Below are 26480 nucleotides of genomic sequence, written 5' to 3'. Positions count from 1 at the left end.
GATAACGGGAAGATCCCTGTGCCTGTGCCCTGATGATTTAGTGAGCCAATGGGCTAATCCAGAGCAGCCCTGAGATTCTCCTTTAGGACTATGGCTACATGACTGAGACTGATCCTGAATCTGTTTGTCTGGTGTGCTTCCCTTCAAAGATCTGAAGCCATCCCAACTGATGAAGATGAGCCCAGGCAAACCTCCAGAACTAGATTTGAACAACTTGTTGGTGAACCCAGAAGGGCCAACGATCACCCGTCTCAATGATGTTCAAAGCACAGAGCGCCCTCTTTTCCTTGTTCACCCCATTGAAGGATCCATTGCAGTTTTCTACACTCTCGCCTCCAAACTTCATATGCCCTGCTATGGGCTCCAGTGCACAAAAGGTATCTTGGTTCTTCAGCATCTTGAATTTGTAAATTTGCAACATTCTGAACTTCAGTTGCCTTATAGAGAGAGCTTTGTTTCTAGACTCTTAAACTCGGAGGATCAAGCATCAGTACCTATAGTCTGCATAGGGTTGTATCAAACATCCCCAGGTAACAAGAGAAGTACTAGGTTAGATTGGAGAGCTTACGTATGGGGAAATGGAACAATTGGATGTTGCGTTGAGCCCCTGTCAGCAGATAAGCATGCAGGAGAAAAACAAGGCATGCTGTTCTGTCCGTCTTTGGAAAGCAGGAATGTTACTATTCCTTGTCCAAAATGTAAGTTGCTAACCATAATTTAGAAACTTACCTTCAAATTAACCTGGATTTTTCCAACAGTGTTGTTTCTGAGGTCATAATTGACCTCATCAAACATAATTGTCTCTGCTAGTGTCTTTTCACTGGAGTCTGTTTCTAACTCGCTTCCATGTTCTATAGCTGCTCCCTTGGACAGCATACAGAGCCTGGCAGCCTATTACGTTGACTGTATGAAGCAGATACAGCCTGAAGGACCTTACCGCATCGCTGGATATTCTTTTGGTGCCTGTGTAGCCTTTGAAATGTGCTCCCAACTGCAAGCACAACAAAATGCTTCCCATGCACTCAACAGTCTATTCCTCTTTGATGGGTCTCATTCCTTTGTGGCAGCATACACTCAGGTAAGAGATACCAAAAAAATCTTCTGTCTGAGGACCATCCTGTGTCATCAGGGCTCATGTTCTTGGAGCTTACTATTCTAGAAAATGAGCCATCTGAAAAGCTGACAGACTCTTCTTGACAGGGGAGTTGAGAGACAGCTGCAGACAGTGGATGCTTAGGGATGGCTGAAGGGTGGAAGCTTATGGGGGGTGGTCTTCATTAACTGCCAAGGGCTGGGACACATGTTGCTCTTGCTATGGTAAATCATTATATCGGTATGTCTTATGGAAGATCCTGGAGCCTGCCAGACAAGATCCTCGCGTAGGACTGCTAGAAAACCTTGCTGAAGCCTTCATTTTCATTGTACTTTCTAGAGGATACTAGGCTCTTAGCAAATCCACAGGTGGCAACTGCTTTCTAATCTGTTTTCAAGGGATCTTCCTCCCCGCCTCACTCCAAGCTTCAGTCTTTTTCTTCCTCTCCCTCCCCCCCTTTTTCCCTGTTCAGAGCCCTTTGTTCTGTAATTGTTTTTTATCTAACATTCAAGATCAGGTATATCCTTCTCAAGTTCACATTTTATTCTTCTCTTTTCCAGAGCTACAGAGCCAAGCTGACCCAAGGAAATGAGGCTGCATTGGAGACTGAAGCACTGTGTGCCTTTGTTCAGCAATTTACAGGCATTGAATACAATAAGGTAACGTTTCTTTCTTTTTTTTTTTTTATGTTTCTTTCTTTGTTTTTTTTTTTAATCTCTTTATGAGATTAAAACCACAGGAGGGGTGTGGGTTTTTTATTTAACAAAGACGGATTCTCAGATATTGAGACTAACGGGGAAAAAAAATGTTAATATTTCCAGCTGCTGGAGGTTCTTCTGCCCCTGAAAGATCTGGAGGCTCGTGTGAATGCTGCTGCAGACCTGATAACTCAGATTCATACAAACATTAATCGGGAAGCACTCAGCTTTGCTGCTGCTTCCTTTTACCATAAACTGAAGGCTGCTGACAAGTATATACCAGAGTCCAAGTATCATGGGAATGTGACACTGATGCGGGCAAAGTCTCACAATGAATATGAAGAAGGCCTGGGTGGAGACTACAGACTCTCAGAGGTCAGTCTGAGGCCCACTGGTGACTGTTGAGGCTCTCCTGATATTTGGGGGAGCAAAAGAAATAAAAGTCCCCAAAAGCAAATGAGTTGGTTGGTTCCAGGCATTTTCTCAGGATAGTGAAGGCCAGGAAAAGGTCTAGCCTCTATATTGGATAAGTAAGTGTTTTCTATAGCTAATTCTTGCAGCTCTCTAGATAGACTTTAGATAATAAAGATGTTAAAAAAGAGTAACTTGACAGGAGTAACTTTTAGTCTCCTCCCTTCACTGTAGACTCCTAAAGTTTGTCCACTGCATGAGGGCAGACTTTTGAAGAGCAAGTGTCAGCCTGCTGACAGTAGAGGCGGCTTTTTCTTAGTTACCTTTTGTGGGCCACTTAGAAGTTAGTATGTGGGTTTCTTGTGTGCCTAAAAAAACTTAGGTTTTTGGCCTGTAGTCCAGATAAGGTCACTGTTCTTTAGCCCCTGTTCACATAAAAGGGTTAAGTGTATTACATTATGGTACAGATACCAGGGAAAAGGAAGCGATTTTCAGAATTACCTTCCTGCTTCTGGCTTCTCCTGTCCCTTCAGACTTCTAACTTACATTCATTATTGATTCCAAGTTAACTTGTATTGTACTAAAGTTACATAATGACCTTGAAGGAAGATTCATGATGGTGGGAGAAAAATTAGGTGGAGGGGAGGGTTATTTGGTTTTCTTAAGGGCTTGGAAGTAGCTACTTTATCACTCATTCTTTGATATTGTAGGTAAATTATTTTGTTAGTATCAGGTTGGTTGGCTTCCTTCCTAGCTTATACTTGAGCGGATCACCTGCCAGGCTGTCAAACTATCGTGCTTTAAAACACTGGTTCCAAACAATGCCCTGCAGCTGATGTATGAAAATGTGTCAGAGTAAAACTGGTGCTGTTTTCAACTGAGTTTGATAGAGACAGTGGTGTAAGCTATGAGTAACTTAGAAGGCTGACAAACTCAAAACAGCTAGATGACCAGCTGGTTGTAAATCGTGAATGTAAAGTTTTTCTTTTTTGTATCTGTGCAGGTATGCGATGGGAAAGTATCTGTCCATGTTATTGAAGGGGATCACCGCACCTTATTGGAGGGAGATGGTGTCGAATCAATTATTGGGATCATCCACAGCTCACTGGCAGAGCCACGTGTCAGCGTCAGAGAGGGTTAATTTCTTCTGCTTACTTACTGTCAATGGTGAAGAAAATGCCAACAACATTCCTTGTTATGACAGACCCCAAGGAACTCTTCCTGTTGTTCAGCATCTCATCTGCTCTGCTGCCAGAACTGGGAAGTCCAGCTGAACTTGACTGCTCTCTTTCTCTCTCTTTCTTGCTTATCTTTTCCTTTCCCAACTTTTATGGGTTCTCTCTCCTCCTTCCCTTCCTATGCTTTGTTTTCCCCTAGTATCCCTGTCTGTGTTACTCTAGTGCTGTGACTCTGTCACTGTGCACTACTATGAGGGTTCCCCACCAATGGTTGCTTCCTACACCCTTGGCAGTATGAAAAACAAATTTAGGAGTAGATTTCTTGTGGTCTATATTGTTTTGTCTTAACAGTATTCCAAAGGGTATGTGATAGCACTTGTTGACCAAGCCCAGTGAGCAGGGAGGGGAGCTGCAGCTGATTTCGGAGATACCTTTTGTCTGTGAAGAATCTGTCTGTAGTTAGGTCAGAAAGAGGATTCCATTGAAGCTTTTGTAACTATATTTTTTAATTTGCTATATTCTAAGTATTTATTGTGTCAAACCAGAGACTTCTTACTTGGTTTTAATTTATCGTGGGTTATAGGAGAAAAGAAACATCCCTTTTTGGAGGGGAAGGTTTATTCTACAAGGGGAAGTTGCCCATTTGTTAAACCAAAGTGCATCTTTGGAACAGTCTAGTTTCTTTTGTTGGTCTGGTTTATTTCTCTTTTTCTTTTCCCACTGCCCTGCCCTGTTCAGAAAGGAAAAGGTAGAAGGAGGATTCTGGCAATCGTCCACTCTTTTGAGGGGGCAGGCAGGGTGGATGGTTTGACAGGTGCCGCTGTGTATTGAACAGCCTTAACCTGGGCATGATAAAAACAGGCAAAGCTGTCCCTAGGCAGGTACTTTGTTTATATTTGTTTAAGGTTCTGTGCTCTGCTCTATCAGAACCCTAGTAAAGCATTAAGACTACTGCTTTACCTTACTCCCTCCCCCGTCCTGTGTCACCACCCAACCAGACATTTGGAATGGGTGGGAGCAGGCGGGGAATCGAATTCTTCAACAGTAACTGAACAAATCCTACCCCTTGCTGTCCCATAACCAAAGCTCAGACAAACATACAAGCATCTACCCAAAGCCCCTGTATATTTTATTTAGCACAGGGCTTGCTTAAGCCTTGTGTTTTCATTTTCCTCTTAGTAATGAGACTGGAGATCCCACATAAGTTAGCTAAGTAATCGGTTTGATGGTATGATTTTAAGATATAGTACCTTTTTAAAGGAAACTTGCATAAAATTCAATTTAAAAAATTCTTGCCTTTGCTATGCTGGATCTGTCCTTTCTGAAATCAGTAAATCCTTGCTACACTTATGATACAGAGGAGACCTGGGTAGCAACAAAGCACCAACTAGGAGGAGCTATTGTGCCTCTCAGAACTGCTGTAAAACCCCAGTTCTCTCCATCTTCATGCCCCGGTGAAGTATCCTGTTAGTACAGGAGCATTCCAGTGACAGGAATGGATGGCTCTTCAGTGCAGGTTCTGACCTAGTGTCTTTTGCTTATAATACCCTCTGTTGATAGTGGCTGGGTTAACTGGTTTTAGTTTTATAATGTATTTCTTTTGTGAAATCTGAAATAAAACCAACATAATGTCAGCTTAAAGCATTTCCAAAATAAGTCTTGTTCTTTTTTCTTTTTTTTTTTTTTTTAATTTTTGTTTTAATACTTTTTGGTCTGAAGAGTGTCTTTTTTTTTCTCTTTGGCTTTCCTAGTATTAAACAGAATTGATCACTGGTTGGCTTTTTGTCTTATTCTCTACCACCATTTCTTAATCCTGTGTTTCATCTGGAATCTCTCATTTCTTGGTATAAAGCAAAAACTGCTGCTGGCATATCTGATTTGGAGGCTGTAGAATAATAACAATAAAGAACACATTATTCTGGAGCATGGCTTCTTGTTGCCATGATTTTGGTACTTTAGATACAACCAAACTACACACCCATAACATTGAAGCGGAAACTCTCAAGTTCTAATTCTGGCTCCATTGTTGCAGTTTTGGACAAGCCATTAATGCTACTGCTTCAGTTTCCCCATCTGTAAAATGGGACTAATAGCATCTACCTCAAGGTCATTGGGAGTGTGAGATAGGCAATGGGTATAAATGCTATTAAGTTGTTAGGTATGATGACTAGGTGTTAGGTGGTAATGGAAGGAGGGAAGCGGGCAATGTGTAAGTGTGAGGTGCCTTACAGCTGCAAAGAATCTAATACTGAAAAGCGGCTATGTGAACTGGGCATATGTGCATACTATGGGACTTCCATTATATCTGCTGCATACTACCCATGCATGTCCTAGGAGAGGATACTACATAAAACAAAACAGATGTGGACTGGTTGGTTGGTTTGTTTTAAATTTAACTGCTGGCAGTTGTAGTGAGCCTGAAAGAGTTGAAAGAATCCTACTTACCTTGGTTGTATTGAAAACCTAGAAGAAAAAAGAAAGGAGTGATTAAACTTTAAGCAAACAGGTACAATAGTTCTGTGCTAAAGTGTTTAACAAGTCTGAATGGGCTATGTGGAGGGAGCAAGGACTAATGCTGTTCCAGCTGTTGAAGCAGGAGTTGGACAAGTTTTCTGTATAAACATAAATGCGCATGGTCTCATCTAAGTAAAGTTCGAAGATACTGGTTTAGTAATAGAAGTTCCTCAAAAATTACTTATAGCCTGTATGCTCTCAATGTTCTTGTGGTTGTTACTTGAAAAGCAGAAGGTTGTTGGGAGGGGGGCTCATAATTGTCTAACTATGAGCTGCTGCCCTGTAACCTATTATGTAACTGGCTGCTGAATACAGTGTGCCAAAAATAAAAACCTTATTAGTGCTGATACTGCTTGTTATTTCTCAGTAGTCCATCAGATAGACAGCGGTAGAACAATAATATCATAGTGCAAAATCAAATACTGCAGTTGCTTGCTTTGAGAAGGCAAGGGCAGAAGCGAAGTCCTTCATGTCTACCCTTCCATGTGAAATTGAAGTGGGAGTCTTGTCAACTGATACTTTCCTTTTCAGCTAGCTTCTCACAGGCTTCTCTACACCATGCTGATCTTAAGCTTGAGACTGAAAAACACAGTCCCCTGTTGGCCCTATAAACTTGCTTAAGCTCACAAAGTCACATTGCTATTCTGAAATGGTGGCAGTATACCTTAAATCTGCAGTATAGCCTTAATAGTAAGAAAAAGAACATATGGCACACAGCCCATGTGGTCATCAGCATTAAAGCTATTATTTTCCTTCTCCATGCTACCACCTTCCTGAGGGGAAAGAAATATACTTCTCGTGCCAAAAACAATAGCTAAAAAAAATGCAAGAAGGGTCACAGTTTAACAGAACGAGTGACTGTAAACAGTAATACTAGACAGCAGAAGTAGAGAAGCTTTCTGGTGCTGAGATGGAGGTCAAGTAAAACCCAAAAGACTTAAGGTAGAATAGTGATAAGGGAAGCAGGTGTTTGTTTCTCTTGTAATTAGTTAAGTTACCATAACTGAAGATCAGAAACCTTGCCAGCAAATCAGGGTCAAAAGAAACAAAAAAATAACCCCAGAGCAGCTGCATAAGAGGAAGTGGGAGTGCTGAAAGGAGGGTTGGAGAGGCTAGGTATTTAAAATAGCAGAACTGGTTGTTTAGGCCTCTGGAAGGTAGTAGAAGATGGTAGAAAAGAATCAGAAGAGCTTGAAGGTTAGTTATTTCTTGCAGCAGGGTTCATCACAGCCACGAGTGCTACAAAGTTGGGGAGGGGGGAAAGAAATGTAGGCTTTGACAGTGGAACTTGAACTGTGGCAGCTGTCAATGGACAGGCTCTAACAAACTTACTGAACAACTGGACTGTACATGGAACCCTGCTTAGGCTCTGGTGCTTTGTTGTTGTATACAATGATTTTGTTTGAATTTTTCCCTTTTGGAGAAAAAAAACATATAAAGCCCTATGACTAAAATTACGTTGATGTTTTTGACTGGAGTAGAGATGCAGCATTTTTGACATTCTGGAAGGTACTGGCAGATGAGAAGAGGAAATATTCCACTGTGCCCATCCCGGTGGTGGTCAGTAGCTTTATAAAATGCTGCTGAATGAACAGTTTTGGCATGTATGTTGTTATTTTTGGTTCACCCAGGTGGATCATTTCCACCTCTCTGCCCCAATTCTCTGCCAAGGACCGGTGAGACTCCCTCACTTAGTCCAAGTTCTTGTAATGCTCAATAACCGCTTCACCTCGGCGTCTGTTGGGGACAGCGGCTAAAGTGCAGAACCAAAAATACTTCTCGGGCCTCATGCAGCGGGGGAGGGTGGGCGCGCTGCCGGCCGCAGCGGGATGCAGGGCGGGCTCCGGGACAGGGGAAGGCCGGCCGCTGCTGCGCGGGCCATGCTGCCCGAGGCACGTCCCGGCTGACGGGCAAGGCCGACGGCTGCGGCTTCCTGTGCTGGCTGACGGCCCGCGGGGGAGCCCCACGCCCCGTGGGACCGTGCCCGTTCCCCGGCGGGGAGGCCGCCCGTGTCCGCCGTCATGGCAGCCGCCCCTCAGGCGGGGGCGCCGCGCGGGTCTAGGGCGCGCGGCTACGCACGGCCTCGTAGCGAGGCCGGTGCGGGGGTCCGAGCACCGGCAGGCGCCGCGGAAGGGGCCTATAGGGTCCCACCCCGTGCCCGCCACCGCGACGGGAAACCGGAGGAGCGCGGCCTCCTCCCTTCACACGCCGCCCCTGCGGTTGCCCGGGCTCTTCCGCGCGCGGCCCCTGCTGGCAGCGCCGCGGTTTCCGGAGGGGACGGCGCGAGGCTGCACTGCTGAGCCGGCCGGAGCGAGATGGCGGTGGCACCGTCCGGCCGCCTCGGTGCCCTGCCAGGGCCCAGCGACCGCGACCGCCTCCGGGCCTTAGGCGGCGGCTGCGAGCCCCGGTACGGCAGCGCGGGGCGGCAGCTGCCGCGGCGCTGCGCGGGCGGGAGATGCCGAAGCTGCGCGGGGAGGCCTTCTGGAGGGAGACGCTGCGGAGTGCCCACTACGTGGTGGCGCCCATGGTGGACCAGAGCGAGCTGGCCTGGAGGCTCCTGAGCCGCCGCCACGGCGCCCAGCTCTGCTACACGCCGATGCTGCACGCCCAGGTCTTCCTCAGGGACGCCAACTACCGCCGCGAGAACCTCTACGGCGAGGCCTGTCCCGAGGACCGCCCGCTCATCGTGCAGGTGAGCGTCGCGACCGCCCGCGGGCCGCCGGGAAACGCCACCGGCGCCCGGCTCGGCCGCCCCGCCGCGCTCCCGGAGCGGCGGCGCCTGCCAGGGCAGCGGGAGTGGCGGCAGGGACTGCCGGGAAGAGCTTCCCCGGCGTTCGCCTTGCGCTGCGCTCTTGGATAACGCTACAAAAGCAAGTCAGCATCGCCAAAAGCAGCCTTGCCCTCGTCGTCCACCCGCTTGTGTTAACAACTCCGAACGTTTTCCAAATGCGCATGAGTTCGAGCTAGTCAATCTCACCCAGACTTTGAAGTGGTTATATAGGATGACAGAAATCTCTTTTTTTTCACTTAAGTACCACTAACAGTACTTAGCTCATGAAGATAAGTGTGTTTTTCTGTTCATCCCTTGCCGAGCAAAGAGGATTTGGTGTCTTAACCACAGGGGCCTGGAGCACTAAACTTCTCACAGGGTTTCAGTCCTCATCTTTAGAGATAGATTGTAGCTGGTCTTCTAGAGTCAAGGGTTGTTCCAGAGCTGATACCACTCAGGGAGGATCATGGTTTTTTGAGTAGTTGTGCTGGTTTCGGCTGGGGTAGAGTTAATTTTCTTGGTTGCTGGCTGGGGTTAAACCACAACAAGTAGTTCTCTGAAACCATGAGCTCAGTGCTTAGCTATAGAAAAAGGATGCAAGGAAGATAGGACACACTTTTAAGCTTGTGTTGCTTCTGCTTATTGAGTACCGTGTGAGGTTCAGGTACTTCCCTCCACTCCATCCCAAAGAGGGAGAGGGGCCTGCGGAGCTGGAGAATAATGCGGGGAAAGACAGTCAGCATGAGCAGAGGAATGGTGTGATTTCCACATGTGGAGCAGTTAAATGGATGAGGACTCTTCACCCTGGAAGAGAAAAGTGTCTCCCCTGACTGAGGGAGAGATGAGAGAAGTCTGTGAAAGTATGACTGGCTTGAAGCTGACGAATGAGAAAGAAGAATGTTAAGTAAGGGTAGTGATAGTTATAAACTGCAAAATTCATTACCATGTATTGGATGCTGAAAGATTACATAAGTTTAGAAAGCAAATGAAGGAAACTTCTACTGAGGGTCATTAGATGCAGGAAACACCACTTCTGCTTCCAAAGTCCTTGAAGACGCATTCCAGCTTCTGCTGTTCCCTAGACATCTGCTGTTGACCATTATCAGAGCAGGATGAGGTGGACCTTTGGTCTGTCTCAGTACAGCTTTGTATGTTCTTCTTTTTCTGTGGGAGGTAGTTTCTTTTGCCACAGAAAAATACAGGTGGCAGAAATTTAAACAGTCTTAGAAAGCTACAAGTCTTGTGAGCACAGATCTTCAGCTCAGTAAGCTGTGTGTTCTGGGGGAGCCTAGCTGAAGAGTGCCAGCTACGGCAAGGTTGCTGTATTATCCTTCTTCCCATCGGCCACTATTGGACATACGGCGCAGAACTAACTAGATTAATTTTTGGATTGACCCAGTATAGTAATCCTTCCTGAGTTCTGCAATATTTCTGAGCAGGCTTGGGTTTTGGTCACAGACTCTTGGAAGTAGATTAGGCAGAGGTATGTCTGAGCCCAGTCTGCTCTGTGGGCTTTGTTTACTGTGGTAAAAATCCTCGCTGATACGGCTCGGTTGGAGGCTTTCCATTGTTTCAATCATCTCGGAGAAAGCAAATGCCTTTTCTGGTTTTAACTGGTGTCAGCTGTAATTTACGTAGTGCTGTAGGGTTTAAGTAACACCTTCTGCTCGTATGTGTTGGAGTTTAAATCCATAATATTTAAAGATGTGATGGCATTGTTTTCTGTTGATAATGAATTTTAGAAAACCTGTTTAAAAGCATAAATGAGATGAATAGTCTGGCTCTGTCCCCTTCAACAAAGCAGCTTCTAATTAACCTCATTTTTCTTAATAAATTGATTTTTGCACTGTGCTTTAAATGGAATATTATTTATATTTAAGACTGAGCATTTGACTAACAGCCCGATGTGTCTATTTCACACTCCACACTAATGTGAATTCATTTTAGAGGCAGTGGTGCTTATTGGTATCTGCAAAGTTTGAATTGTCTCAAGAGCCAGAGACACCACAGGTAACTCTTTTCTTCTGCACCACCTTTACGTATTAAAATGCTACAGCTGTTTGTTCTACAGGGAATTTTAAGAGTTGTTCCCTCTTTTTCTTGGGTACTACCTGTGAAATATTCTACAAATATTTCTGTGCCTCTTGAATGCTCATCTTTCTCATTTTGTCATTTGAAGGTTGAGGATCTTTAGCTGGTAAGTGTCACAGTTTTTGTTTGTTGTTTTTTTGAGAAATGGTGTTTGCTGTTATTAACTGTGCATATATGCCTGTTTTCTGTAGCAAGTAGTTGCTTCATAACTATGTCATAGCATGTTGTCAGTACGTAAAGAAAGCTATTGCCTGATTATTCCACTTTTCTTTGTCTTTCTCAGTTCTGTGCCAATGACCCTGAAGTGTTTGTTCAAGCAGCATTGTTGGCTCAGGATTATTGCGATGCCATAGACCTAAATTTGGGTTGCCCCCAAATGATTGCAAAGAGAGGTACGTGCAAATCTGAACCCTGGACAAACAGAGAAATGGCATGTTTCAAATGTCAACGTTGGCATAAAACATCAAGAGGACCAAATTAAGCCTTGGCAAGGGTGGCTGTAGTACTGCTGAAGTCAGACTTAGTTACACCCACTTTAACAGATAATGCTTTGTAGCACCTAAAGCAAAAATTAGATATACTAATACTTAATTCCAACTTCTCTTGAGTGACATCTCTTGTGTCTAGAATATCCTCAGAAAAAGTATTTTTAGCAAGAGCTCGATTTTCTTTCTGATTTCAGTTGCTCAAACAGCCTAATTTTGCAAAACCGCATTTAAAATTATATCATGCAGGTGCTTAGCTTCTCCTATTTCCTTGATACTTGCACAGAGTTTATTCATATTGGCATATAAGAGGATAACAACTGCTGAATCCCTTAAGGATATTGCAGAGATAGCTATGTTTGAAAACCAGAACCAGCGTTTGAAAATTTTGGATCGGTTAGGATGTTGAGGAAAGATTTGTTCAGTAACTGCCCATTCCTCTTCTAAAATGTCTTTCAAAGACTAATAGGAAATGATCAGTGGTGTACAGGGCAAATAGATCTTTCAATGTGATCAGGTTTTATCCTGAAGGGAATTTTTAAACACACGGTATAAACCCCTGAAAGTTGGACTTTCAGCTGCCAGTGTCAACACACTAGCCTTAGGGAGTAGCAGTGAAAGTAGGGTGTGGGGATTCACTGTTTATCCTGTAAGTTTAGGGTGGCATGGGGAACAGAATGATCCAACTCTTCCAGTTTGGGCAGGACAGAGCAACTCTGTTTCTGCCAGTGAGGCATATGAGCGTCTGGATCTTTGTACGTGAACATTTATGAAAGCTGTATACTTCAGAATCTTACTCTTCTGTACACGTCTGTCATATGCTATTTTATTACAGGTCACTACGGAGCATTTCTGCAAGAGGAGTGGGATCTTCTTCAGAGAATGAGTAAGTCTTTAGAGAGGCCTCACTTTAGAGAGGCTTCACTTTGAGAGAGAATGGGATGAACTCATCATTGAGAGGAGGCTTAGGGATTTTTGGGGAAAGGAGGTGCAGCATGTTTCTTTGGGGAAAGTTGTGTTTGGGTTTGTTGGGGTTTTTTTTCTTTCTTTCTTTCTTACCGTATGCCAGTGACACCCTCAAGATACTTGGTGGTATCCCACTACAAACTCATGCTAGATCTGCTAAAAGACTTCAGTACCTGAAACACACTTTAGGTGAAAGTAAGTCAATTAAGTCCCAATCTAATGATGGCTTAGTAGCTCTCCAACTCTAGAAACAGCGGAACTCCCAGTGCCTTACTTTTTCACTTTGAAGTTCTTGGGTGCCAGGAGTTTTGTTTCTGCTTGAAGCCACAGTTGCCCTTTTCTGATCAACTCAGTGTACTCTTTCTGTCCACACCATAGCAAGTTATGCCTCTCTTCTCCAAATTTGTGTAGGATGTTCTCAGACTATCGGTAGCAGTTGTGAACAGTATCATATCTTTTTAAGAAATACATTCGGAACTGATTTAAAAAGTAAGGTTTTGGTCATTGTGTAGAGCTGAGAATGTGCCTTCACTCCACTTCAAAGCAAGTGTCTGAACTGTGAAGTTAAAGAGTCTTACTTCTGTTTGCATTCCCTGTGGTCCAGGGAGTCTTTGGCATGGTGTTTGGCACAAAGACACTGCTGAGAATCTAGAAAGATAGACAGTGCTTCCCTGCCCAGCATGTAATGTGGTTGTTAGGGCACTTTTCTTAGGAGTGAAAGATGCAAATCAGAACAGCCTCAAGTTGAGAAGAGAACCCAGGTCATCTAGTTGGGTGAGAACCCAGGCTGTCTAGTAAGAGAGTTGTCTTATTAGGCTATTGTATAAAAGGCTGGCAAAGCTTCCTCTTCCTCCTTCTCCCCCAGCCGCCTTTAAAATGATGGAGTACTGTTTTCTGCTTGCACCTGTGTACACCTTGCTTGCTCCTTTGAAAGGGTGATAGGAAGTACCTATCATTAGAGCTTCTAGGGTTTGGATTAGAAGAAAGCAGGTGACTTCCCACATTATACATCCAGACTCTGGAAGAGAATTCCAGGCGTGCCATTACTCAGTGTTTTTCTGTTGGCTGTCTTCATTAGCTCTCTTTCTAGTAGTTTTCCGATTCCCTGTACTGTGTAAAGACTATGGGAGTTTAACATGTTGTTCTGGATTTCACCCTGACTCTCTAACCTACATTTACTACTTAACTGGGTCCACAGCCTACCTCAGTTGATAAGCCTCTGCTTGCCATGGACAAGACTCTACTTGTCATGATTATTTGGGTGATAATTTGGAAAGAAGCAAAGGATCTCTTGTAGGAAAGGTAGACAAGCGAGTGTTAATGTTGTTGGCAGAGTAGGAGGAGTACAATAGCCTGTGACGATAGTAAACCTGTATCAATGATTAAGATTTGAGGGGGGTGGTCCTTGAAAGTGAAGGTTTGATGCAGTGGAAACATTAGGGCTATTAAATGCTGACTATTTTATGCCTTCCCTGTTAGAATGCAGATTTTGTGCTTCATGTTTTACTATTACTTGATTAACCTATGCAATAAGGATTGCCGAGGACATTGTGATTGTTTAAGCTGTGAGAACTACATAGCATTAACTTTTCAGGCTTTTTCCGTACCACACCCAGTATTGGATCTTGAGGAGAGTAGGCACTTTTCATAGCATTGTGCAGCCCGCTTACCTGTCTTTTCAATCTTTCCCAGTTTTACTGGCTAATGAGAAGCTCTCTGTTCCCATCACATGCAAAATCCGCGTTTTCCCAGAAATTGACAAGACAGTGAAGTATGCACAGATGCTGGAGAAAGCTGGCTGCCAGGTAAGGAGGCAGCTGCTCCCTGTACTGTTGCGTTGGACACGCGTCTCTGTGTAAAGCATCTGATGACCAGCTCTTGGCGTACTGTAGAGATGAACAGGCTACGTTGTTTTACAGACAGAGAAAACAGGATGCAGAGAGATTGTATGTATTTGCAGTCATAGGCAGCAGGTCAATAGTATGATACGGAAGACATCATGACTTCAGAGTCTCTCTTGTAATCACTGCACAGTGGGGCATCCTTCACTGTGGCTGAGCATCTCAGTCTAACATAGTGCTGCAGGAGGTAGTGTGAATGCATGAAATCCACAGGGCTATAGGAAAAAACAGTGTCAAAGATGGCCACCACTAGTGAAGAAATGGGCAGTCTTCTAGGATTTAACTCCAGTTAAATTGGAAGAGACAGTCTGTAGTTAGAGCCAGGACTGACAGTATTCAGGCCTTCTGCTGAGGAGCGAGCCAGATCAATGTATCACAAATTCCAAAGTGAATCACAAATGGGAGCCAATGCAATAGGAAATCTGTAGGTTCTCCCAAGATACGGTCTTGTCATGCCGTGGAATAGCAAGCTGAAAGAAGCCCAAGACTGTGCCATGGTAGGTGTGCTGCTGATATCTTTCTGTGATACCAAAGTCCCTGCACTGTTGAAAGAGCAGTGGGAATTCAGTGACATCCATGAAGTGTATGGGGTGAAAAGAAATTTTTGTCAGTGGATTTGTTCCAGTGGCTCATACACATGAAGAGTAAATATAACTTTGTATTCTAGCTGCTGACTGTGCATGGCCGTACTAAAGAACAGAAAGGACCGCTTGCTGGCGTGGCATCTTGGGAGCACATTCAAGCTGTCAGGTTAGTGAGCAGTACCAGTCTTAGTGGATTTCTGCTAACATGCTATGAAGGTAGATTTCAAGCGGAGCGTGCAGTGGCATTGAAGACTAAACAAATTCGTGTGACAGGAGTAGAATTTCTGGGTTGATTCTAAACATTCTAATTCTCAGTTTTATGCATCTGTTTTATTTGCTGGTATAGAAAAGCTGTAAGCATTCCTGTATTTGCAAATGGAAACATCCAGTGTCTCAGTGATGTGGAAGAATGTATCCGTAAGACAGGAGTGCATGGTGTCATGAGTGCAGGTAAAGAAAATGAACTTTTACTCATAACAGATGAGAATACGAACTGTTTCTTACTCTCTTAGCAGCCCCATATACATTTATTAAAAGCTTACATCAGACTGATGAACAGATCTGATTGAAAGCTGAGTGGCCATTCTCTCTCCTTTTATACTGGCCATCTCTTACCAGGACCAGGAACCACTTAAGATTTGTAAGAATTGTTATGTTGGACTTGTAGTACCATTGAGTGGACAGCTCAAATCTAATCACTTGACAAATGCATATGGCACTCCTGTTGTTCTGGAATATTTTCATGACATCTGTTAATCAATGGAATGGTTTTTGAATGGATCTTGATGCAGTAAGTGCATACACTGATTAATATTCCTGCAGATGGTTCATGTTGGGTTGGGACAAGAAAGAATTGGCATAACTTCCTACAGGAAGAGCTAGGATAGACATCAGAAAAAGCTTCCAATCGCTTGCACAGTTAAAGCAATGGAACGTATTTTCTGGGAGGCTGTAGAATCTTATTTTTAGAAAATATTGGTTAACAAAAGGCTTGTGAAGCTAGTAGAGAAAAGCATAGTGAGAAGCAATATCTGTAAACTTAGGCCAGACAAATGTGGATACAGACATAAGGTAAGACACCCATTGTCCCGGTATTTAACCATTGGGCAACAAAAGCAGTGATTTCTCTATTCGTTAATTTTTTTTTAGTGTCTTTATGTCAAGATTGGATGACCTTCTGGAAAATGTACTTTAATTAGATATGAGCTATTTGGCTCAATTAAGAATTGTGTAGTGAAATATAGTATCCTGAGGTCAGGCTAGAGTTTTATGGACCCTGTGTTCCTCTTTGTGAGTACATGGCTGATGTGTCTGTGACTGGCTGGTAGAATCACAACAGAGCTGATCAAGCTCCAGAGCCTATATTTTGTTTACGTTTCAATCCTGAAATGAAAGTTTGAGTATTTCTTTTCATTCCCTAGAAGGTAATCTTCATAACCCAGCTTTGTTTGAAGGCCGAAACCCATTGGTGTGGGAGATGGCTGAGGAGTATCTGGAGATAGTGCAGAAGTACCCTTGTCCATTATCTTATGTTAGGGCTCATCTCTTCAAGCTCTGGCATCACACGTGAGTATCTCCAGAGAACTCTTAATGTTTTCAGGGCTCATCCTGCTTAGCAAGCGTCTGGCTTTTCTGGACAAGGATTTGTTTGGCCAGAATTAGTATGCTGCAAGGTTTTCTTTCCTGGACCTGGCTGGAGAGAATGTGGGCTGAGGCCGTTACCCTTCACTGCGTATCTGGGAAACAGGGTATGGGGAATGAACAAGTTACCACAAGATAAGCTCGGGCGTGAGCTCACAGCGCATCAGCTACCGTGTGGTAATTGCCCATAAGCACACATGCACTTTATGGCAAACGTGAGTTAAGTAACTCCTTGCTCATAGTGAGGCAAGCTGTCTTGCATTTATTGTGGATTAAGAGCATGGCCATGGGCAGTTGCTGAGGAGCAGCTGATGCACTGTACATTCATGTTAGCTTATCTCAAAGTACCTTGGTTGTGTGCCAAGTATTTATTTGGAAAAGAGGAGCAGGTATGTGTGTTTTTCTCTGGACTTACAAGAAAGAAGATAAGCTTCTACCAAAGGCAAGTGCAGCAAGAAAAATCTATTACAAGCTTTTATAAAGACATTTTTAGTTGATCTCCTCAGTCTAGCAATAATGAATAAATATGACTCGATGTTTGGGATTTGCCTCAGGCTTCAAGTTTACCAGCAGCTGCGTGAAGAATTAGCAAAAGTGAAGACTCTAGAGGGCATTGTAGATGTCAACAGGGAGCTGAAACTACGATGCCAGGTACCAAGATGGGCCCTAATCTCCCAGAACAACGCTGTCCGCACTTGGTAGGAACTTACCATGTATGTCGTGCAGTTGATGTCTGTTAGCCACTTCATTGGAACTTTGTGGCTTACCAACCTTGATACTGGTGGTTTACTACAGTAGCAGCCCCTTAAGCCTGAACAGCTTTACATGGGATAAAGTTGATTTAGGAGTTACAGATCTGCTTCGTTTCATCTGTCTGAGTAGAGGAGGTTTTTTGCCTGTATTTAACTGTCAGTAACTGTTACTTTAAATTCCACTTTGTGGTTTCCTGGAGTTTGAAGTATTATTTAGAGTATTTCCTGAGAACTCCAGGAGAACTGACTGTAACTCTATGCTGCAGGAAGAAATAGCTAAGCAGAAAGAAGGAGAAAAGCCAAAAGAAGGGTTGCCTTTTTTCCACTGGATCTGTCAGCCATACATCAGGCCAGGGTGAGTTATTTATCCTAACGTGGACAGGTACCCATAGGCCTTTCCCACCCATACTGTCAGTACAGAGCCATCCAGTTCTGTTCTAGGAGCTTACATTCATTTGAAAATAAGTGAAGACTTTGGATTATTTTTATTCTGGCTTGGGTTTTTTTTCTGGTTGTTGCTTTGTTCATGGGGATGGTGCTCATTGTATGCATCTTCTCCTTTAGATTCTCCTCAGATTTCTCTCCCTCTGGAAAGTAAAAAACAAGAATTGCACTGCAGCTCAGAAAGAGAACATGATGTGCAACAGATGTGCTACCTGACAGTACTTTATTGTTATTTGTAACACGAATGTTGCTGGTAACTGCCGGAGTAGCAAAGATGGGAACTAAATTGTATTCTATAAAGGATGCTTGTGTTGTATGGACAAGCTTTTCAGATAGCTTATTCCCTTTCTATTGTGAAAACTGGGGTGAAGAAGAGAACGAGCATGTCAAGATTAATACTTAAGTAAGTACTTAAGTAAATTAAGTAAATACTTAAGTAAAACCTGGGAATAACAGGTTAACAGGTACCTAACTAATTTGACTGGCCAACTTTCATTGACTTTCCAGCCAATATATCTGACAGTGTGTCTGTTATTAACAGCCAGTGTTAACAAAAAAGTTAGGTTTTTCTATTCCACTTGTAAGGGCAATGACGCTTCCTTGTAATTTATCCATGATAGAAAGGTTTACAGTTTGCCCGGATTTCTGTAAACCAGAATGGTGGCCAGGGAACACCTACTTCTTCCCTTCAGCCAACTTACAATGATATTCAATGTTTCAGGCCAAAGGAGAGATGCAAGGAGAACGGAGCCAGTGGGACTGAGAAAGGTGTGCGAGGGAAGCGTGCTCTGGAAGAGGAGGAAGATGGAAATTCTGAGCTTCTGTCAAAGAATAAGCAAAAAAAGAAGTTAAGAAATCCAAATAAAAGCTTTGATCCATCTTTAAAACGTAAGTTCCATTTATTGGCATAACTGCATGGAAAGTTTCTGATATCACATTTGACATAAATTGCCAATACTTTATCTTCCTTGTTTATGTAGTCGTAGAAACTTCTTTAAAAAGAGGGGGGATTATCGGGAAATTTTGGTACCAGGCAATGTGATTCAAATTATGTTCATTAGTAAAGAAAACAAGGATCAAAGAAGTAGGTCACTGATCCACTATAAGCATCTTTTTAAGATCAACATGCTTTACAAACTAAATTGTAGCTGTCACTAGTATTTGAAATTGAAATTTCATATGCGTTTCAAGCAGATGTCCTCCTCTTTTACACTTGACTTGAGGATTAAAATTTTCTATGTTTGGATTTAGCTTAGAGGCACTTAAAAAGTCAAAGTATCTTTACCTTTGCACTGTTCTTTGAGGTACTGTATTTTTATTTCAAAAAGAGTCTCTCTCTGGGTAGAAGAGCACCAAGCTTTGTCTGATCCTGATTTTTTTTTTAATTTACTTCTTCCGTATAAATATACCATTGCTGAAATCGGGTCTCTCTCTCTCTTCCAGCCAAATATGCAAAATGTGATCAGTGTGGAAACCCTAAGGTAAGTCAGTGCCAGTGTCCATTAAAGCATTTCCATTAAATGGAAATTAAATGACCATGTAGCAGTCAACAGCTCAATGTCCAGATAGAGATCGGTGACAAGTGGTGTCCCTCAGGGCTCTGTACTGGGACCAGTACTGTTTAGTATCTTCATCAATGACATAGACAGTGGGATCGAGTGCACCCTTAGCAAGTTTGCAGACAACACCAAGCTGAGTGGTGTGGTTGACATACCTGAGGGATGGGATGCCATCCAGAGGGACCTGGACAAGCTTGAGAAGTGGGCCTGTGTGAACCTCATGAGGTTCAACAAGGCCAAGTGCAGGTTCCTACACCTGGGTCAGGGCAATCCACGGTATCAATAAAGGCTGGGGGATGAAGGGATTGAGGGCAGCCCTGCGGAGAAGGGCTTGGCAGTACTGGTGGATGAAAAGCTGGACGTGAGCCAGCAATGTGCGCTCGCAGCCCCAGAAAGCTAACTGTATCCTGGGCTGCATCAAAAGCAGCATGGCCAGCAGGTCAAGGGAGGGGATTCTGCCCCTCTACTCTGCTCTGGTGAGACCCCCCCTGCAGTACTGCGTCCAGCTCTGGAGCCCTCAGCACAGGAAGGACATGGACCTGTTGGAGCAGGTCCAGAGGAGGCCACAAAAGTGATCAGAGGGATGGAACACCTCTGCTATGAGGAAAGGCTGAGAGAGTTGGGGTTGTTCAGCTTGGAGAAGAGAAGGCTCTGGGGAGACCTTGTTGCGGCTTTTCAGTACTTAAAGGGGGCCTACAAGAAAGCTGGGGACAGATTTTTTAGCAGGGCCTGTTGCGATAGGACAAGGGGTAGTGATTTTAAACTAAAAGAGGACAGATTTAGACTAGGTATAAGGAAGAAGTTTTTTACAGCAAGGGTGGTGACACACACTGGCCCAGGTTGCCCATAGAGGTGGTAGATGCCCCATCCCTGGAAGCATTCAAGGTCAGGTTGGATGGAGCTCTAAGCAACCTGATCTAGGTGAAGATGTCCCTGCTCACTGCAGGGGGGTTAGACTAGACAACCTTTAAAGGTCCCTTCCCACCCAAACCCTTCTGTGATTCTAAATCCTGAGGTAGGTCCATGCCAGTGTCCAGTAATGCATGCATACCAAGTCCTGCTGATGGGGGGGGGGGGGGGGGGGGAGGAAGTCAGTCCATACTTAGGCAAAAGCCTCTTAACCATTCACTGTAACCAATCTTTGAGGTGAAGGTGCTGCACAAAAATCACTAACATATGTAGGTTCTTTGAGATCATTTGCCTTCCTTTCCGAAAAAGTGAAGTCTTAGTGCTGCTGAGGATATTTATTGCTAAGGCAGTTGAATGAGTTAGATGAACTTCCCAAGATCTCTTGGAAACAAATCTCCAAACTTCCAGTAATTACACATGTATATTCTACTGTGAAATTAAAAACAAAACCCCTCTTACCTAGGGTTAGTGGTGGGTGGTGTTTTTCTGCAAGGATTGAGAATTTGCATAACTGGTGTGGTTATTGGTGTACTAATACAAATACTTTAAACATCATCGCAGTATAGTCTGTAGTTGAGCGTCAGGCAGCAATCTGCAGCTCTGGTTTTTGTTGGGTTTGGATTTATGCCCTTAATCAGAATGAGTACCTAGTCATTCTCAGCTCTGTTTTTGCTAGCAGATTAACATCAACTTTCACCATTAGCAATGTTAAACAAGCCACCTTTTTTCCAGGTTGTGTATAACATATATATTTGAAACTTTATACATGAAACTTCAAATAGTTGATATTTGAAAAGAATTCATTGGGTTTTTTTGTTTGTTTGATTGTTTCCCCTTGAGGAACATAGCTGTTTCCTTGACAGGGAGATGTTGCTGAGCTGAGTGTATTTATTGCTGCTAACATACCTGTGCACGCAGACATACAAGCAGGGTGTAAGATGCAAGGAGTAATTTTCTGTTCTAGCTGAAAAAGTAGCATTACAGCTGTGGGGTGGGAGACAGGGACACAGCATGTGGCGTTGCTCTTTTCTGCAACACTGTTACAGCACCTTAGAAATAGCAGCCAGCTGGGGCTCAATTTGGAGCTGCAGCTACAAAAGAAAATGTTTTTCTTGCTGTGTTCATTATTGGGAGAACATTGAGCATTCACCTGGCCTGCTTTGAAAGCCGTCCTGTTTCATAGCTAATCCAGGTGACACAGCTTGGTGTGTCAACCATGATTGTCTGAAGCTGGGCTTAGTCTCATTTTTGTTGTGCTCTTACATCATTGTAATGTTGCAGGCAGCCCTTGAAGTCTTGTGACTGGGCCTGTTTTGTTTTTTTTTTTTTTTTTCTTTTTTTCCTAGATCATATGTTTCTAAGCTATGTCATGGAACGGGGGGTTGGGAAGAACAAAAAAAAAAATTTTCAACCAAGGGCTCCCTAAACATGAAGGAATTTTTAATTGGGGTGGAGGGAGACACACCAAACAACAAAACCCCACTTTCCTAAACCATTACTAAGCATGTGTGAGCCAAAGCCCCACAGATACCCAGTCTAGCATAGCCAAGTTGTCAACTAGCCAAGGCTGCTGTCCCCCCATTATACATACATTATATTTTAATATAATGTCATACATCATTATATTTTAATATATACTCAAGTATATTTTAAGCTGTAAGTAAGGAAGTAATTCCTGTGGTAATATTTATTTTAGGCATAGCTACAGATGGCAGCAAGCATGTCACGCACCATGTTTCACATACATACTACTTTTGCAGAGAACTACAGCAAGCTCGCCTGCAACAAACGTCGTAGTGCTTGTTCCAGAGCGCTTATGGCACTTGCCTGCTTGTGCTGTGCAATTCAGGCTGCCCAACAGATTACTGATGTTGCAGAAGCTGAATGTGGAATTTTTTTGTTTGTTTGTTTTAATTGGCTTTTGTTCTCTATGTACAAACAGTTGATAGCTGGGGCTCGCCCCCCCCATATGACATCAGCTCTGTCATCTGCATTAGACTGAGGTGTGACTGCCTAATACACAAGTTCATGTTTTCTTCCAAAGGTCTGAATGTGCAGAGCTGTATTGTTGTTGCTTATTATAGTAAACAATAGTAATTGTATTTTCACTGATACAAGCTTCTTTACACCCTCATCCCAACCCAGGGCAATAAATGTGTGTTTAACATGTGCCGAGGATGCTGCAAGAAAAGAGCATTCAAAGAGACAGCAGACTGTCCAGGTAAGCGCAGCTGTCCTTACAAGTCATTGAGCAGATGTCTCATCTCCCATGTAATATTCATTACTTTAATCTTTGGTTTATGGGGTGTGGGTGTGTGTATTAAAATCTACATACATAGCTATCTAAAATTTTATAGTACAATTTTAAAAGCCTGCTCTTCCTTCTATGTATGGTATTTCTTCTGCTTCCAAAGCCTTGGGATGCATGGTTTCCAGACTATGAGGACCCATTCTTTATAAGGAATGAGCTGTTCTGTTTACCAGTGCAGTCATCTCATTTCAGGTTTTTTTTTTTCTTCCCCTCCCCCCCCCCTGCTTCTTCAGGTCATGGATTACTTTTTAAGACCAAATATGAAAAATCCCTTTCATGGCAGAGTAGTCAAAGAGTAATTCAAAACCCAGAGATCAGTCGGAGAGGAGATGTAGATGTGGGGGAGACTGCTGTACTGAAGGAGGCTGGTGACAGTGCAGTGTGAAGCTTTGGAAATGAATAGTTAAAGAGCTCCTGCCAGGCCTGTGCTTCCCTGGGCCAAAGAACATGCCGTCTCCAGCTCACCGTCAGCTGTGTGAACTTGTTCCACAGGTTTATTTTAAGTTCTGGAAAAGTTTTATTTAAGTAAAAAGCTGCTTACTCAGGGAATTATCCTGCATTTGAAATAAAGAGGATGCAATTAAATTTCTCATGCTGTGTTTTAAAGACTGAAAATGCTGCATTTTTTTGGGTGGGGGCAACCTATATAAGCTGCCATCACAGTCTGCCTCTTGTACGTTCACTAACCCTTCATGTCCTGTTTTTAATATTGGGGAATAAATTTCTTGTATTAGAGCAGCCTTCTGGTACACTACAAATAGCAATGTCAGTGACTTCTTCACTAACAGAAAATGTGTTACATTGTCTGAGGTGCAGCAGGCCATGTTTTCAATGCAGAAAGGAATCTAGCCGTACTTTGAAAATGGGAATGTAAAACTATAAGATGTTGCTATAACCACATTGTGTATTAAAAATTATTAGTTTTATACAGTATGATAAAGCTTAATGATCTCCCATGAGCCAAGGCTGGGGGAAAACGAAATCTCTATTTTAACAGAGAGGGTTGTCTGAAATTATGTGCTAAGTTAGAACCTTTCCCTTCTTGAAGTCTCATACTTAATTATATGATAATTCTTTCTCCTTCCCACCTGATAACTGGGAGAAGTGTCTCAAAACCAGATGCAGGTCTACACATGCAAGACCCCTACCTGGCTTTTACCCTTTTTCCCCATGGACTTTGTGTTTCTCCTAGGCACTCAGTCAGTGTAGCCTTCCAGCAGTCAGTATGCTGTACAGCATGTCAGCAGCCAAAAAAAAAAACCTATCAGCAATAGTATGCAGCTGGTAATAGACTGAACAAATGGAAGTCAAGCCATCCCATGCTTAATCTAAAATAAATGAATAAAGCTTAGCTCAGCTTTGAAAATTTATCTCCCTGTGGCCTGTTTTGTGAATGAAGTTTACTTCACTGCCTGCTTAGTGACCCTGCTCCAGAGCATGCTGCCATTTCCTGCAGCTGCAGACTGAACGTTTTGCTGCAGAGCTGCTTAGCACACTGAAAGCAGCAGGCCTGTTTATGCTTGTTTTCTTGTCACGTGTAGCCTCCTGCAGGGAACAAAGCAATGATGCATTGTGGAGCCTGTAAAACATGCATCTAGCCAATGGCAAAGCTGGCACATTATTGAACGAGCCCTGTATAGCACTACAGGCTTTAACTGTAAAATTAGCAGGTCTTAAACTACTGTTCCTCCAAGGGAAGTGGAGAAAAGAGAGGGGGGTGGGAAAGGGGGGTGGTGGTGGTGGTGTGGGGGAATGGGTAGGAGAAAGAAGGAAACGGCAGGTGGGGTGGGGGGGCAGGAACGACACAGAGTTATGAGCCTGGCCTTGGTCCTGAGCAACCCTTCAAGCCCATCTAAAATGGCCTGCCTGCAACTGAGAGCGTGTCCAGCTCTAATGGGTGTAGGGCCCAACCACTGCACTAGCCAAGGAGGAGCTGCTTCCAGCAAGTCAAACCTCTGCTTTATATGGCCAGACCATCAAGAGATTTGGCATATGTTTACCAGCGTGCCCTGCTTGCTAGACTAAGTACACCTGTTTTAAGCCAGGAAGTTTGCTTCCATGGAGGCAGGTTTTATTCATAGCTGGTCTTATTTTTTTTTTGTTTGTTTTAATTTACTCTAGGCTGGTGTGTAACCTAACATTTCTCTAACAGCCTACTGCAGGCACTGTCCTGGCTTGTAACAAGAAATTATGTTGTGGTCAAGCTGCCAGTTTTGTAAGCAAATAAAGCAAGCAAACTGCCACCACAATGTCTAGCAAGAGGACCATCTTACAGTATATAGTAAAGTATTCTGAGTGGATACTCTCGATTATCACTTTCTGGTCTATAGTTCTGAACAGTTGATGGTTTGAGGGTTTGGCTGGGTAGAGGGCAGCTTCATTTCACAAACAAAACACCTCATCCTGTTTTAGCTGGTGCTATGTGTTCTTATGTTCAGCCTGTGCAACAGAACCTCCACCGACTGGAGCTGACTTAGGTGTCTACCTTACACAAATTTAAAATAAAACAGGTCATTTAGCATGAACACTGGATATGGTATAGCTGTTTTGAACACAGCTGGGAGGACAGGAGCAAGGAGGGAGACTTTATGGTTTCTTTCCTTGATGCTTCATCTGGCTGACATTTATTTTTCTACAATCCTGATTGCAGATATTCTTCTTCTGCCTGTCAGAATCTGTCACATATTCCCTTTTGGAAGTTACGCTGGGTCTGAAAGGAAATGAACAAGAAACCCAGCACCCAGAATACTAGGTCTGCATAAAGCACTGGCAAAGTGTCTTCTCAGCGTCTAAGAGTCCTTGCCTTGGAAAAGAAAGATTACTGAACAGTAATAAACCAAAAATCGAAAGTGCCTCCAAGTGCAGCACCTTGCATTTCTGAAAATAGGGAAGACCCTTCCCTGCCCCACCCCCAATCAAAAGAGGGCCTCAAGACTTTTTTTTTTAAATGACAGAAACACAGCACTTTCAGGAATCAGAAGATAACAGCATGCCCTGGTTATTTTATAAACTATTTTTAATATGGGTTTTTTTGACTTCTCAGCAACCATTCCCTGCTTTTGCACGCACGCGCATGTGTCTGCATGTGTGTTCATGCACGCACGTGTACAAACACCCACTCAAACCCTCGTGGGCTTGCCCTCCAGGCAAGGTCAGTTTGTATTTAATGCAGTTATATTAATGCAGTTAAGACCTGCATTACAAACTATGTTATAGTTTACAGTCATGCGTTCATACATGGACTGGAGCAGTATGCTGAAAAAACACCCTAAACTAGTAGTAGCTGTAGATTTATTCAATCCATGGAGAAACATTCTCAGTCAAAGCATTAATAACAAGAGAACCCACAAGCAAGATTAAGAGGTCACTAAGCAGAGCACCATATGTGAAGCAGAGGCCTTGGCCTACCCTTATGTCAATCACCCTTGTGCTCACTTTCCTCTATTCTGTGTTCAAATTTTCCATGCTGTTTCTTCAGGCACCTTCCCTATCACATGATCACATGCATCTTAATCTCTCTGGACATTTGTCTACATCCAGCTAGCTTTTATCTAGCGGTTCCCATTCATTCACGCTAAGTCCTCTAGAAGGGACCACAAGAGGTAAGATCTTCATATCCATTTGGAGGCTGGACTTAAACGCTGCCTAACATTTAGTTGTGGCTTTCTACAGATTATGACAATAAAAGTAGTTCAAACTCTCCTATTGAGTCTTCCCATTTCATTTGCTCGTTACTTGAACAAAATATTTTCCATGATGTTCTGGGAATAGCATCTTCCAACCTTAATCAGCTTGTTAACCAAAACTTTCAGCAGCTTTCATAATTTCTGACTACCCCTGTATTAAAAGTAAGTTTAGACACCAAGCTGGTAGGTGTTACTCTAGCTTGCCTTGTGAATTGGGACTAGCACAGAAACCCAGGGGGAGGGAAAGGGTGTGGTATTTGCCAAATAGCCCAGTGATTAGTGTGGGAGAACCAAGTTTAAAAATGCTTCTCTGCCTTATTTAAAGATGGGAACTTGAAACCATGTCTCCTACCTCCTGTGGAAATAGTCCACTTCTTCCGTCGCACAGACATACACTTTAAAACTGTCAAGTATTCTGAGTTCCCTGGTCTGTTCAAAAAGCCCCTCTTCTAATAAAAAGCCAAATGTTCATTACCATGGATTTTCC

General features: G+C 43.4%; 2 protein-coding genes across 6 annotated transcripts in view; both read left to right on the top strand.

The window, feature by feature from the left end:
* The window catches only part of FASN (fatty acid synthase), a 51772-nt gene extending 45637 nt beyond the window's left edge, over positions 1-6135 (top strand). Inside the window, exons 39-43 of the mRNA XM_075519180.1 lie at positions 150-377; positions 858-1078; positions 1654-1752; positions 1915-2166; positions 3206-6135. Of these exons, the coding sequence (XP_075375295.1) occupies positions 150-377; positions 858-1078; positions 1654-1752; positions 1915-2166; positions 3206-3343 (938 nt within the window). The 3' untranslated portion in view covers positions 3344-6135. The remainder of the gene's footprint in view (positions 1-149; positions 378-857; positions 1079-1653; positions 1753-1914; positions 2167-3205) is intronic.
* A 1709-nt stretch (positions 6136-7844) lies between these two features.
* On the top strand, positions 7845-26074 carry DUS1L (dihydrouridine synthase 1 like). Of its 5 annotated transcripts, none has more exons than XM_075518944.1 (13): positions 7878-8586; positions 11039-11147; positions 12076-12126; positions 13899-14011; positions 14775-14857; positions 15038-15141; positions 16113-16257; positions 16887-16983; positions 17351-17439; positions 18250-18416; positions 18972-19009; positions 22142-22217; positions 22411-22534. In XM_075518944.1, the coding sequence occupies exons 1-13, from the start codon at positions 8350-8352 to the stop codon at positions 22437-22439; spliced, it is 1338 nt and encodes a 445-aa protein (XP_075375059.1). In that variant the 5' UTR covers positions 7878-8349; the 3' UTR covers positions 22440-22534. The 5 variants fall into 5 exon arrangements, with proteins under 5 accessions (XP_075375062.1, XP_075375059.1, XP_075375060.1 ...); XM_075518945.1 differs by lacking the exon at positions 22411-22534 and adding an exon at positions 24429-26074 and having other exon boundaries at positions 7879-8586; XM_075518942.1 differs by lacking the exon at positions 22411-22534 and adding an exon at positions 22541-22897 and having other exon boundaries at positions 7959-8586.
* The last annotated feature ends 406 nt before the right edge of the window (positions 26075-26480 follow it).

Source organism: Mycteria americana, chromosome 16 (genome assembly GCF_035582795.1).
Source record: "Mycteria americana isolate JAX WOST 10 ecotype Jacksonville Zoo and Gardens chromosome 16, USCA_MyAme_1.0, whole genome shotgun sequence".
NCBI lineage: Eukaryota > Metazoa > Chordata > Aves > Ciconiiformes > Ciconiidae > Mycteria > Mycteria americana.
The sequence above is the reverse complement of the archived record's forward strand: the minus strand, read 5'-3'. Positions and strand labels throughout refer to the sequence as shown.

Excerpts from the sequence above, each read along its gene's own strand:
- DUS1L (XM_075518942.1), top strand. The coding sequence starts at position 8,350 with ATGCCGAAGCTGCGCGGGGAGGCCTTCTGGAGGGAGACGCTGCGGAGT. Across the intron at positions 12,127-13,898 it reads GGATCTTCTTCAGAGAATGA|TTTTACTGGCTAATGAGAAG; the intron begins GTAAGTCTTTAG and ends AATCTTTCCCAG. Across the intron at positions 16,984-17,350 it reads AGCTGAAACTACGATGCCAG|GAAGAAATAGCTAAGCAGAA; the intron begins GTACCAAGATGG and ends TCTATGCTGCAG.